Source organism: Theobroma cacao, chromosome 8 (assembly GCF_000208745.1).
Source record: "Theobroma cacao cultivar B97-61/B2 chromosome 8, Criollo_cocoa_genome_V2, whole genome shotgun sequence".
Lineage (NCBI taxonomy): Eukaryota > Viridiplantae > Streptophyta > Magnoliopsida > Malvales > Malvaceae > Theobroma > Theobroma cacao.
The window spans coordinates 5,490,251-5,504,403 of NC_030857.1; the positions used below are offsets into that span (position 1 = coordinate 5,490,251).

Below are 14,153 nucleotides of genomic sequence, written 5' to 3' on the forward strand. Positions count from 1 at the left end.
CTTACAAGCACCGTTGGTTTCCGTTAATGTTTCTTAGTCAAATACCATAAGATATTGCTAATGTCGCCTTTTTTTTTTTTGGAAAAGATTCCCGTTTATGTATATAGATACTTGTTAGCGATTATTAAAGTTCTATTAAAAAATATTTTCATTTTATGCATTATTTTATATCAAAATTTTAAAAATAATATATTAATTACAAGTTTTTTAATTGATGTTAAGATTTAAGATTATCAAGAATAATTCTCTCCTCATTGACCTTTCCAATTTTGAAAGTCAAGTTGTTAAATATAAGTGTAATGCTTTAAAAAACCTATTAATTTTTTAAAAAATTAAGTTACTTTTTTTGTGTGATTTTTTTCAACTTAATTATTTCTTAAAGTAAAAATCATGTCAAACAAGATTTTTAAGAAGTTATTAAAAAAAATTATTTTTCTAAAGAACAAAATTAAAAAAAAAAAGAATTGAAATTTTTTTTCTTTTAACAATGCGTCAGCTTTTCAAGAAATACCTTTCTCTCAATCAATTTTCCTTTCCCCTCCTTTTCTTTGCAAATTACCATTCTCCAACGTAAAATTACTATCTCCCTCTCCTCTACCTCTCTTAACAAAAATTATAAAAAAAAAAAGAAAACTTAGTAACAGAATAGCAAAATTTAGAATTTTTTTGTTTTTATAAATATTAAAAGAAAAGAAGACTCCAAAATTCAAAACTGCGTTTAGATACTATTTAAATGTTTTCTCTTTTTTTTTTTAAAAAAAAAATCTAGTACTATTACTTTTTTTATGAATTTTTTTGATTTTAATATCTAAAATCGTATATAAATTTCAAACAGACTTGTTCGTGATTGAAGATAACATTAATACCATTTAAGATAATTTTAATTAAAATTAAAACTTATATAATTTATTTTACCAAACAACTTACTAAACAGTTTTAACTTAATTTTAAAAGTTATTATTTTTCATAAGTCCAAACGAGCTCTAAACAAACCTTCACTAATAGCTGTTAATTAATTGTTGTTATAACTTATTGATCTCAAGTTAAAGATGTGGGTGAGGCAAAAGATTCCAAAATTAACTGAGTTAAGGTACAAGTATTGTTTTTTTTTTTTTTGAAAAATAGAAAGTTTATTAGTTTCAAAAGCTTGCATGTCATAAAAAGTTTTGAATTTTGTTGACAAAAGCCTTCAAGTCGAGTAAAAAGTCAAGTTACGAGAAGAAAAAGAGTATAAGAAGTCAAGCTATGAAGAGAAAAAGAATAATACAATTACAAAAGAACTTAATTACTCAAACCGATAAAAGCATTATCATGAGAAGATCCAACCCATGAGCAAAAGCTTATTCCATTCATCAAGTTACCAACTAATTCTAATCCAAATATACCTACCCATTGATTAAAATACCAACTAATTCTAAACCTAATACCAAAACATACATCAAAATCACACAAAAATAAAAAGAGATCTAATATCACTACAAATTACACAAAAGGAGCTATAACCCAAGCTTACTGCATTAGCTTAAAGCATCTAGTATTCGCTCCACCAAAAAATAAAAAAACTTGTTGTTGACGTCTCTTGGCCTGAGCATATCAATGTAGGAATCATTTCCTATCTCAAAGGCCTTGGTAACATTCTTGCATCCATCTTCTAGCAGGCAGCCTGTTCAACAAGCATTACCTTAATTGAAGGGTTAGCCCCAGTTCTACAAATAGCAAGATTTTGTGTAGTTTGAGGATCAACTAACTCAGTAATCTTACGCAAGATTAATACCAGATCAATAACTTGCTCAACATTTTGCCATTTTTCAATTGCCGACATTCAAATATGTAGCAAAGGAAAGTAGGTGGAACAAATAGGATAAGTTAAATTATGGCAAAAATATACAACACAAGTTTGCTTGTAATGACGGGATTGGCTTTTGCAACGAAGGATAATTTCAAAATGACAGCATACAAACATAGCAGTTTGCATCATTTAATCAAATTTTACTAAATCTTCTTTGCTTACATCAGTCTGAGTGGACCAGAAAAACTAGGAGGAATCTCTTGGCTTTATGCTTGTGGAGCAATACCATACCATTATCTAAATTACTGGTGTATTGTGAGAAAGAGGCTAATTAACTTAGGTCCTTTTTTTATTTTTTATAAATTCGTCTTTCAAAAAAAATAATACAAATTTAAATATGATCATTACATAATTAAAGCCCAAAAAGATAGAAGAAAAAGGTGGGCTCTGGTCACCAAGCCTTGCCCGTGTGCGGGCTTTTAGAGGACCAGCAAGCACGAACCGAAGGCAAGCTTACTAGGCCACAAGTCCTGTTATTAGCCTAGCCAACTCAAATGAAGGGCCAGCATATTGGGCCAACGTCGGATCCAAAAATTACATAAGAATTTCAAGTATTGAAGATCGAAGATTTGACCACTAATGCAACGAAAATCCATTTCTGGCTTGGTTTTGTTTGAATGTTCTCTTCATCAAAGCTTTTTTTCATGTTGTCAAGGCTTCAAAGGAGACAAATGTTCAATATAATAAATTTTACCCATCCGAGTTAATCCAATTGGTAAAGAGAGAAGTTTTTTTCTTTATCAATCAAAATTCAATCTTTGTGAAAAACAAAATGTGGATATGATATCCGAAAGTGGGTTACATCCTATCAAAAATACTTTGAATGCATGATGAGTTAGTTTGGAAAGGTTTCCTTCATGGTTTATGCTAAATTCAGATTTAAAAAATGAAGTTTGATCAAATTGGAACCAAGTTAACCTTGATTTTCAAATATTATTAACTTAAACTTTTCTGAAGTTTTTCTTATGTGACTATTTTAACTAAACTTGTATCAATTGTACCTTTAAACAAGAATTAAGATAAGAGTGGTGGTAGATGGAATGGCCAATTTCAGCCATGAACGATAAAAAATCACTTGCAATTTGGGGTCCCCCTATCCATATAAACCATTCGTCTTGTTGAAATAATCATGATAACGCCCATGATCGGATTCTTGACCTTTTAAAAAAGTTTGTGCAATAAAGGAACCGCCCTTTGTGGACTTTACACTATAAGACGATCCTCTTCATATTTCTTTGTTTACCTTCCTCTAACTTTCGTGTTTTTATATAAACTTGAATCAATGTAGTCTTCTTCCTTGAAGAAAAAAAGAAAAAGTATTATTATTATTATTATAAATATTATATGTATGGGTTTAAACCAAATTTGTCCAAACTAAACGAGGGAAAGATGAAACAATGCATGTATGTGCAAACTATCGAGCAGATGTAAAGAATCCCTTGTCGTAGGTTCTCATTTTAATCTAATAAATCATTATCTCTAATACTTATACAACAAATTTCATCTCAAAGAAAATTGTACAATGGAAAATTGACATTTATCATATACTATGAACTTCCTAAATCCTACTAATGTGTTGGGGGTAAAAGATGGAAAACCTAAACCACCCTTTGATTGTTCATTCCACGAGACGTTTGATGTGAGTTTGGACTTTGGATGATGCTCTGTTCCCAAATGTCGTACGAATTTAGACTCTGTAAGATGATGGGCTCCAACCAATTATTAAGGAAAGCAACCGCGAATTTCTTCATTCTAACGCCGTAACGTTTACAGGTCACGCTTTTATGACTGCTCAACTGAAAAGTTTTGCCTCACCATTCACCCAATCGAGTGCAAGGCCTAATTAAACATCGAGAGACCAAAAGCTGCACCCTCTTTCGAGATGTTAACGTTAACTGTGACCCAAAAAGGTAGAAACAAGCGAAATGACAGGACAATTCGACTGTTTTCCGTTAGCCAAGGGCAATCAGGTCTTTCAATTCTGACAAATGATCAAACTAAAGCAACTTCTTAGTTCTCACAGAACTTCCAAGTACTTTCGGCTTCAGCTTCTGCTTCACCACTCACTTCTCAGTTCTCAAAATGATGTTGCAAGAACTCTCATTCGTTTCCTTAATCAGTTTCACTCTACTTTTCATCCATGCTGGTTCCACTCAGCCTCCATTTTCATGTGATCCATCGGACCCATCGACCAAAAACTACCCTTTTTGCCAAACCACACTGCCTATCAGTCAAAGGGCTAGGGACCTTGTTTCCAGGCTGACATTAGATGAGAAAATCTCTCAACTTGTTAACTCAGCTCCTGCAATTCCACGGCTTGGTATCCCGGCCTACGAATGGTGGTCGGAGGCATTACATGGTGTTGCCAATGTTGGCCCTGGCATCAAATTTGATGGTAGTATAAAAGCCGCCACTAGCTTCCCTCAAGTCATTCTCACTGCTGCTTCTTTTGACGCTTATCAATGGTACCGCATTGGTCAAGTAAGTCTAGAAACTTCAATGAAAATTTAGTTGTTTAATTTTATTCAATACTTTTAACTTTTTTAACGCTGATAAGTTTGCTTATCATAATGATGTTAACGAAGGTGATTGGAAGAGAAGCAAGAGCAATATACAACGCAGGGCAAGCAAGGGGGATGACATTTTGGGCACCGAATATTAACATATTTAGGGACCCCAGATGGGGGAGAGGGCAGGAGACTCCAGGGGAGGATCCACTTGTTACAGGGAAATATGCAGTGTCGTATGTGAGAGGCGTTCAAGGGGATATTTTTCAAGGTGGGAAGCTCAATGGGCACCTTCAAGCTTCAGCTTGTTGTAAGCATTTTACGGCTTATGATTTGGATAATTGGAAGGGTGTGAACCGGTTTGTCTTTGATGCTCGTGTAAGTCTTAGCCAATGTTGTTTCATTTTTCTGATTTTGTGTATTTTTGCGGCATGTTTCAAAGATTCCTTCTAGTTTTAGGTATGCTTTATGAATTTTTTATTTGATCAGAAAATTAGACAGTAAGACCAGTGGATGTGCTTTATTGGGCTTTGCGTTGATTCATGGGTATTGTTTTTAATCATATTTCCTTGAGAAGGAAGGCATGATCAAAAAATTAGAAAGATAGATTTTTAGTACGTTGGAATTTGATTTTAAAAAAAATACCTTGGAACTTGATTCCATTGTTGTCTGCCTACCTTGGTTGGAGGACAAACTCTTGAAGCAAGTTGTTCTAGTGGAGGAAAATGCGGTTGTTATTTCACTTTAGTAAAAGCTACTTTACTCTCTAATTTCATAAACTCGCTGAAGCAGATAAGCATTTAACTTTTGCATGAGGTGTAATTCTTTTGTTTGGATATTTGTAGGTTACTGTGCAAGATTTAGCCGACACATACCAACCACCATTTAAGAGCTGTGTGCAGGATGGGCGAGCCAGTGGCATTATGTGTGCTTACAATAGAGTGAATGGAGTCCCAAGCTGTGCAGATTCCAATCTCTTATCCAAGACATTGAGAGGAGAATGGGATTTCAAAGGGTAATTTATTTCAATAAAGTGCATATTCTTTTCCTGTCATTTGTCAAGACCTCAATGACAATTTAATAGGTTAGAAAAAATGATTTGTTCTAATGGCCACTAGCCACTGGTTTAAAATTTTAATCAGGTATATCACATCGGACTGTGATGCAGTCGCGATCATCCATAATGATCAAGGATATGCCAAATCACCCGAAGATGCTGTCGTTGATGTTCTTAAAGCTGGTATGTGGGACCTCAGCCCTTGTAATGTCATCCTTTGTATTGTTGCAGCAGCATGTGCCTGTGTTTCTACTTATTTTTTCCTGTGTATTTTCACATTTTTTCTCTTTGCTGTGGCCCTCTTCATCGTCATCACACAATTACTGTATCTTCTAGGATTTTGGATCTTAGATAGTGGACCACTGTGAATGTGATGCCCATGTGGGTTCATACCTTCGAATACTTGTGAGTGGGGCTTTTGCTCACAGCAGCCTTCTAATACTTTTTGTCTTATTTTCTTCTTCTGGATGCTTAGACTGCTGCAATTCTTTACCAAGAAGGGAAAATTAAAAATATTGAAATGACTAGCAATCGTCTTTTTAACATTTTCTTCACCTTGAGTTCTAGCTGGAAATGCTGCTGTGAAAAATGTGTAGGGATAAAATTTAAAAAAATGTGATGAAATTTTGATAATTCATCTTTGATCATTTCTATGACAAGCATCATAAGAGAATTTAAAAGGTGATACTTGTTATACGTAATTTCTGCAATCAAACTGAGATCTTAGAAGGACGATGCTAATTGTGACAATGTTTATTTAGAAGTGCTTAATGTGATTTAGTTGAAAACTTGCATTTTATACAAATTATTTAGTTTCTCATTTTTCCTTTGTGAAAGACAACAAAGAGGCAGTCTCTTAGGTGGAAGTTGTAAACTACTTGTTGATCCCTGGCTTATCGGAATAGCATGAAACATAATTAGAAACCAACTACTGCATCCCAAGAAAATGTTTAAGTTTTGTTCTGTCAGATGGATTTGTACTGCAGGTGAATTTCATTTAACCTTTCAATCAGGAGAATTTTGTGGATACAACAAATAGATGCAATTATGTTTTTCTTTGACAAACATTTACAGGCATGGATCTCAACTGTGGATCCTACTTGCAGAAATATTCCAAATCAGCAGTTCTGCAGAAAAAACTGCCTGAATCTGAAATAGACAGAGCTCTCCATAATCTATTTGCTGTTAGAATGAGGTTAGGCCTTTTCAATGGAAATCCAGCACAACATCCTTTTGGCAACATTGGGACTGACCAAGTTTGCTCCCCAGAGCACCAGATTCTAGCACTTGAAGCAGCTCGTAATGGCATTGTCCTCTTAAAGAACGAAGAAAAACTTCTTCCACTTCCAAAAGCAACCATGTCCCTTGCTGTAATAGGCCCTAATGCCAATTCCCCACAAACACTTTTTGGAAACTATGCAGGCCCTCCATGCAAGTCTGTGACTCCTTTGCAAGCTTTACAAAGCTATGTCAAGAACACCGTTTACCACCCTGGTTGTGATACAGTTTCTTGTTCTACTGGTGTGATTGACAAAGCAGTAGACATAGCAAAACAGGCAGATTATGTTGTGTTGATAATGGGATTGGACCAAACTCAAGAGAAAGAGGAGCTTGATCGTGTTGATTTGTTGCTTCCTGGGAGGCAACAGGAACTCATCACCAGTGTTGCAAAAGCCGCAAAGAGACCAGTTGTTTTGGTGCTTCTTTCTGGAGGTCCAATTGATGTATCTTTTGCCAAGGATGATCCGAGAATCGGGGGCATATTTTGGGCAGGTTATCCAGGAGAAGGAGGAGGTATTGCACTTGCAGAAATTGTCTTTGGTGATCACAACCCAGGTAAAAAGCCATTGACCATGGTTAAAGGAGAAGGTGTTTCTCTTGTCTATGCGAAAGAACCAATGTTGTTCTATTCCTGAAGAAATATTATGATTAAAATGATGATTCACTACATGTTGCTATGCAGGAGGGAGATTACCAGTAACTTGGTATCCACAAGAGTTCACCAAAGTACCAATGACAGACATGAGGATGAGGCCTGAATCATCTTCAGAATATCCTGGGCGCACTTACAGATTCTATAAAGGAGACAAAGTCTTCGAATTTGGTTATGGCCTCAGTTACTCGAAGTATTCTTATGAGTTCACACGTGTGTCCCAAAATAATGTTTACTTGAATCATTCTTCAAGTTTTCATACAACTGTGACCTCAGATTCTGTACGATACAAGCTAGTTTCAGAGTTGGGGGCAGAAGTCTGTGATCAAAGGAAGTTCACAGTTTGTGTTGGAGTGAAAAATCATGGGGAGATGGCAGGTAAGCATCCAGTATTGCTATTTGCGAGGCATGGAAACCATGGCGATGGGAGGCCAAAGAAACAATTGGTTGGATTCCAAAGTGTGATTTTAAGTGCAGGGGAAATGGCTGAAATTCAGTTTGAGGTGAGCCCCTGTGAGCATCTAAGTAGGGCCAATGAGTATGGTCTGATGGTAATTGAAGAAGGCAGACATTTCTTGGTTGTAGGAGATGATAAACACCCAATTACTATTACAATTTGATATAGGTGGATAAAGGTTTCTTCTGATATTGATCAACCCCAAAATGTGGGCCTCAAGTTCCCATAATAATTTATCAAGTACATGAGATATAAATATGGATTATGTATTTCTAGGAAGAAACTTTGTTTATAATAGTTTTACTTTCTAGGTGTCGGTTGAATGCAATGTATCACACATTTATTTGGCCGGCCCTCAGAAAAGCCAATCTTCAGATTAAGCTCATCTTGACCTTCCAAGATGCACAAAGATATCTTCCAGACCAAACAATTGCTTAGGATGCCTTCTACTTGAGGAATTAATATATATATATATTTTGTGAAGGGTTACTTGTATGGAATTGGAAGACAGACAATGATAGTGCTTGTAATCCAGTTTCTTTTTCATCTGAAGTTTAAATTGTAACACCATAAGTAGTGAAGGGAAAGTAGAAGACTTAACTTCTGTTTACAATGATTAGATACAAATGGGACTAGAATAATTGCTCAGTGGTCTTTGTTAAGAGTAGCAGTACGTCCATGTAATTAGCCTGAACTTAAGCACAGCAACCTTAAAACAAGAAAGCAGTTCTAACTTTTAGGCCACTCTTGATCAAATATTATTTACTACTAATGTCTAAATTTTTAGTATTACTGCGCAGAAAAACATAATACATCTGAAATTAAACTCACTTTGGCAATTTAACTTCGATGTATTCTCTAGTGAAGGCCTTATAGTCGATGCTTTCACATCCAACACTGGATAAGTAAGAATCCTCTGTTAGGCATTTGCTTCCAGGTATTATTATGGTATTGCCTTCTTTTACTGCTATCAACAGTGAGACTGCATTAACAGCCTTTTGTTTTTCTGATTAAATAAGAGAGGCATAATCGCTAAAGAAAGCCACAAAATGGTCCCCTGGACCTGGACCAATATTGGCTTACACTGCAAAGCATCCAATATAAATCAGAGCTAAAGCTGGATCGAGTTCAAAAATGCTACATCTTCATTACGTATCTTAAACTGGGTATAAGAAATGGAAAATTTCTTGCGTACTGGGGACTACTAACCTGGTTTAATATATCATCTGTAAGATCGATCAATAATACAGCATATCATTTCTTAAAACATTACAACTGGATCTGTGATTTTAAAGTTGAGAGTGAAATTCTTGAGTTTGTCTTATTTTCATAAAAATCATGATTTGAGGTCTGTTGCGATGTTTGACTTAAACAGCAAGAGTCGGACCTGTCTAGCTAACAGCGACCTTGTTGGTCCTATAAGACATGCTCCAAAGCCCCCCACACTTGCCTTGCCTCTGCACTCGTTTCTACTCAAACGAGTCACAAAGATGAAGCTCCAAAAGCTATCTCTCCTTACCCTCATTCACATCAGTTCACTACTGCTGCTCGTCTTAGCTGACTCCACTCAGCCTCCATTCTCCTGCGACACATCTGACCCACGAACCAAATCGTACCCTTTCTGCAAAACTACACTTCCCATCAACCAAAGAGTCCAAGACCTTATCTCCAGGCTTACATTAGACGAGAAGATATCCCAACTCGTTAACTCAGCTCCTCCCATTCCAAGACTCGGCATCCCTGGCTATGAATGGTGGTCCGAAGCTTTACATGGTGTTGCCTTTTTGGCCAGCGTAAGCCAAGGTATCCGTTTCAATGGAACAATTCAATCTGCCACCAGTTTTCCTCAAGTTATTCTCACTGCTGCTTCCTTTGATGCTCATCTTTGGTTCCGCATTGGTCAGGCAAGTCCTATAAGTACTGTTCTATATTGAACTAAAGTACATAACTCAAAAGACAAGAACACTTTTTTTCTTTTGGTCTTTCTACTATTCATTTTTCAGTTTATGACTACATACAGGCAGTTGGAATAGAAGCTAGGGGAATATACAATGCTGGACAAGCAAGGGGCATGACATTTTGGGCACCAAATATTAATATATATAGAGATCCAAGGTGGGGAAGAGGGCAAGAGACGCCTGGTGAGGATCCATTGGTTACAGGGAAGTATGCAGTGTCATTTGTGAGAGGGATACAAGGGGACTCTTTTGAAGGAGGGATGCTTGGTGAACATCTTCAAGTTTCAGCTTGTTGCAAGCATTTTACTGCATATGATTTGGATAACTGGAAAGGAGTGAACCGATTTGTCTTCAACGCAAAGGTAAGTATAAGTTTCAAAATTTTTATTTTGATCTAGTGTTTCTATCTGTTCATTTGCGTTTGCTTAAGTTGAAAGATTTCATTAAATTGATTACTCATCTGCTACCTTTTTTTTCCCTTTTTCTGGATTTCAGGTCTCTTTACAGGATTTAGCAGATACATATCAACCTCCATTCCAGAGTTGCATACAGCAAGGGAAAGCCAGTGGGATAATGTGTGCATATAATCGTGTTAATGGCGTCCCCAACTGTGCAGATTACAATCTCCTGTCAAAAACAGCCCGAGGGCAGTGGGGTTTCAATGGGTAATCATGACAAGGCTGTTTGTCCTTTTGGCAATAACAATACTAATTATACAAATAACATGTTCTTCTAGAAAGATGATTCTGAGCTTTTATTGATTAAAAAAAATCAGGTACATCACCTCTGACTGTGACGCTGTCTCCATCATGCATGAGAAACAAGGATATGCTAAAATACCAGAGGATGCCGTAGCAGATGTTCTTAAAGCTGGTATTGAGGAGCAGTTTTGCTGCTACATCAACTCTATATTTTGAACTTTTGTTAGTGTTAATCGTCATTTTTATCTACAATATGCTGGTTTTTTGTCATCTAAAGCTAGGCATTGTTAGAACAAAAAGTTAGGACAGTATGCCAAGAACCAAGTTAAATTTCCAGAAATGGTTCTAGTTGATGGATGCTAATAGCTTGATCTGAACTTTTGATCAATGAATTTACAGGAATGGATGTCAACTGTGGTAACTATTTAAAGAACTACACCAAATCAGCTTTCAAAAAGAGAAAATTGCCTATATCTGAAATAGACAGAGCCCTTCACAACCTTTTCTCTGTTAGAATGAGGCTGGGGCTTTTCAACGGCAATCCCACTAAACAGCCCTTCGGCAACATTGGTTCGGACCAAGTTTGTTCCCAAGAGCATCAGAATCTTGCCCTTGAGGCTGCTCGCAATGGCATTGTCCTTCTAAAAAACACTGACTCACTCCTTCCACTTTCAAAAACGAAAACTACTTCCCTTGCGGTAATAGGCCCTAATGCCAATTCTGCAAAAACACTTGTTGGAAACTATGCAGGCCCACCTTGCAAGTCTATTACACCGCTGCAAGCATTGCAAAGCTATGCTAAGGACACCAGGTATCACCCAGGTTGTAGTGCAGTTAATTGTTCTTCTGCTTTGACTGATCAAGCAGTGAAGATAGCCAAAGGCGCAGACCATGTGGTGTTAGTAATGGGATTGGATCAAACCCAAGAGAGGGAAGATCATGATCGTGTAGACTTGGTTCTTCCAGCAAAGCAACAGAACCTGATATCTAGCATTGCAAGAGCTGCGAAGAATCCTGTCATTTTGGTGCTTCTTTCTGGCGGTCCAGTAGACATAACCTTTGCTAAATATGATCAACACATCGGAAGCATTCTATGGGCTGGTTATCCAGGTGAAGCTGGAGGACTTGCATTAGCAGAAATTATATTTGGTGATCACAACCCAGGTGAAGTCTCGTTCCTGTAGGATATAATTAATTTCCTTTCTTTGCATGATTAATGAAAGGCGTAATATAAAACTTTCTTGTACTGGAGATAAAATTACTAAAGTGGTATGCTTCATCATATTTGTATGCAGGAGGGAGGTTGCCAGTTACTTGGTATCCCCAAAGTTTTATTAAAGTGCCAATGACAGACATGAGAATGCGTCCTGAACCATCTTCAGGCTATCCTGGACGTACTTACAGATTCTACCAAGGACCAAAGGTTTTTGAATTTGGCTACGGTCTAAGCTACTCAAAATATTCTTATGAATTTCTCCCTGTAACACAAAACAAGGTTTATTTAAATCATCAGTCATGTAATAAAATGGTTGAGAACTCAAATCCTGTCAGATACATGCCAGTTTCAGAGATTGCAAAAGAACTTTGTGATAAGAGAAAGTTCCCAGTCAAAGTTGGAGTTCAAAACCATGGAGAGATGGCAGGTACGCATCCGGTGTTGCTATTCGTGAGGCAGGCAAAGGTTGGTAACGGGAGGCCAATGAAACAATTGGTTGGATTCCACAGTGTTAATCTGAATGCAGGGGAACGTGTTGAAGTTGAATTCGAGTTGAGCCCTTGTGAGCATCTTAGCAGAGCCAATGAAGATGGTTTGATGGTGATAGAGGAAGGGCCTCATTTCTTGAGCATTGGAGACAAAGAATCAGAGATTACAGTTTTTATATGATACAAAAGACCAGCTCTCCAAATAACGGAAGTTTTACAGCTAGTGAACCATGTTTCTCTATCTATAATTCAGCTATCCAATAAAAAGCTGTCTTGTCTCCTTTGACAATCGTTTTCACTTGCTAATTGAAGCTTTAGCTGCATATGATATGAGTGAAATCTTGATTTCCCAATAATTCTTTTTCTTCAGCAACAAAATAACAACTTATAAGCAAAAAGACAACCAGAGTAACCCTTAAGCAATGATACGAAGCATTAACATGTAGCACTGGCAGTATAGTCCATATCATATTTTGCCTTCACTGAGATCGAATTGCATTCATATCTGCCTCCCTTTTTTTTGTTTTTTTTTTTTTTGTTTCTCTTCATTTGTATTATAATTTGGATTCTTTGACATGAAATAGTTCTAGGCTTAGCCATTTAACCAACGCTATTGGCAATGGCCTCTCATTCTGAAGTATTGTAATCCTGGAGACAAATAATTGTAGCCCACAAGCTAATTTTCCTTTCCTTTCTGAGATTCTGGCTTGTACCGTCGATGCCACTGTTTGCAAATTCCGGGTCCATCCATATATTTCTTTAAGGTTTTAGCATAATTCTGTTCCTTTCCAAGTATAAGGAGTCATACGGGAGACCTTGTTAAAGCATAATATTAGGAAAAACCAGAATCAAACTGGAGTTCAGGCTATTAGTCCTTGCATACACAGGGAAATAAACATGAAGTATAATGGTCAGCCAAGCAGTACTTTGCCAATCACAAAACATAGGACCAGGAATTTTAACAGGGTCATGCTTCTAACATCCCATGTTTGGTAGTTAAGGGAAGACCATTTTATGTTTTCCTTTTTTGCTGATGGTATATTTATAAAAAAATTAAGGGAAGCAGACTCTAACCTTTTGGCCACCCTTGATCCTTTTTAATATTGACATTATCATTCCATAGCTATCTTCCCTCGTAGTAGTCGTAGCACCTAGAGAAAAACATAGTACATCTGAAATTGAACCCACTTCGGAAGTTGCATACTGCTTTTGATGGCAAAGCAAACGATACATATTATAATTATATTGCTTGATAGTTTCACATCACCACTCGGATTAAGCTAGCGCCCTCCATCAAGAATTCTTGCTCAGGAAACATTTTATTTTGGTACTTGCCTTCTTTCATCACCACTTTATTAATAGAAACATGGCACGTCGAGTTCTATTAGTAGAGTATAAAGTGGTTGAATGATTGATTGGTTTAATAGATGTGATATATGCATGCTCTTCTCTTAGGGTTCACGGAATTCATGTCCATTATGATCAAGGTGCAATATCCTGTCAACCTTGATTTGTGATATATTCATATTCATTAATTAAAACCCTTCAAAACCACAGCAAACGTGAGGCTGAATTAATAGCTTTCTTCTTTCTGGTTAACCAAACTACAGAACATCATGACTAAATGGTCCCCTAAATCTGGACAACTTTGGCTCATAATTAAATCATCTGATGTGAACCAGGTCAGGTTAAAAGGACAATTTACAAATGTTACATTTATAAGTCCTAACTCCTAAACTGTGTAAAAAAAGGGAAAAAATATCTTAATTTTGATTGGCTACCTGCAGGTTTACTGTATTATCTGTAAGATCAAGAAATAATACAATAAAGTATCATTTTGAAGCTGAGAGTGTCAATAACGAGTGAAAATTCTGATAGTGCAATAAGAAACATATACTTTTTAATGTACAAAAATCACAAGATAAGGTCATTTGTGTGGATTTGACTGAAACACCAATAGAATTCGGTCTTTTTGTGACCATGCTTG

General features: G+C 36.5%; 2 protein-coding genes across 4 annotated transcripts; both read left to right on the plus strand.

Moving 5' to 3' along the window:
* Positions 3,853–8,216, plus strand: LOC18592189 (probable beta-D-xylosidase 7). The gene is made up of 6 exons (XM_018126165.1): positions 3,853–4,330; positions 4,435–4,734; positions 5,202–5,371; positions 5,499–5,596; positions 6,488–7,249; positions 7,377–8,216. Exons 1-6 carry the CDS (start codon positions 3,932–3,934, stop codon positions 7,964–7,966), a joined length of 2,319 nt encoding a protein of 772 aa, XP_017981654.1. The 5' UTR covers positions 3,853–3,931; the 3' UTR covers positions 7,967–8,216.
* On the plus strand, positions 9,195–12,489 carry LOC108663135 (probable beta-D-xylosidase 7). 3 transcript variants are annotated; one of them, XM_018126377.1, is made up of 6 exons: positions 9,195–9,702; positions 9,807–10,123; positions 10,257–10,426; positions 10,537–10,634; positions 10,862–11,626; positions 11,758–12,489. In XM_018126377.1, the coding sequence occupies exons 1-6, from the start codon at positions 9,294–9,296 to the stop codon at positions 12,345–12,347; spliced, it is 2,349 nt and encodes a 782-aa protein (XP_017981866.1). In that variant the 5' UTR covers positions 9,195–9,293; the 3' UTR covers positions 12,348–12,489. The 3 variants fall into 3 exon arrangements, with proteins under 3 accessions (XP_017981866.1, XP_017981867.1, XP_017981869.1); XM_018126378.1 differs by having other exon boundaries at positions 9,197–9,707; positions 9,824–10,123; XM_018126380.1 differs by having other exon boundaries at positions 9,627–9,707.

Excerpts from the sequence above, each read along its gene's own strand:
- LOC18592189 (XM_018126165.1), top strand. The coding sequence starts at position 3,932 with ATGATGTTGCAAGAACTCTCATTCGTTTCCTTAATCAGTTTCACTCTA. Across the intron at positions 4,331-4,434 it reads AATGGTACCGCATTGGTCAA|GTGATTGGAAGAGAAGCAAG; the intron begins GTAAGTCTAGAA and ends ATGTTAACGAAG. Across the intron at positions 5,597-6,487 it reads CGTTGATGTTCTTAAAGCTG|GCATGGATCTCAACTGTGGA; the intron begins GTATGTGGGACC and ends AAACATTTACAG.
- LOC108663135 (XM_018126377.1), top strand. The coding sequence starts at position 9,294 with ATGAAGCTCCAAAAGCTATCTCTCCTTACCCTCATTCACATCAGTTCA. Across the intron at positions 10,427-10,536 it reads GGGCAGTGGGGTTTCAATGG|GTACATCACCTCTGACTGTG; the intron begins GTAATCATGACA and ends AAAAAAAATCAG. Across the intron at positions 11,627-11,757 it reads ATTTGGTGATCACAACCCAG|GAGGGAGGTTGCCAGTTACT; the intron begins GTGAAGTCTCGT and ends ATTTGTATGCAG.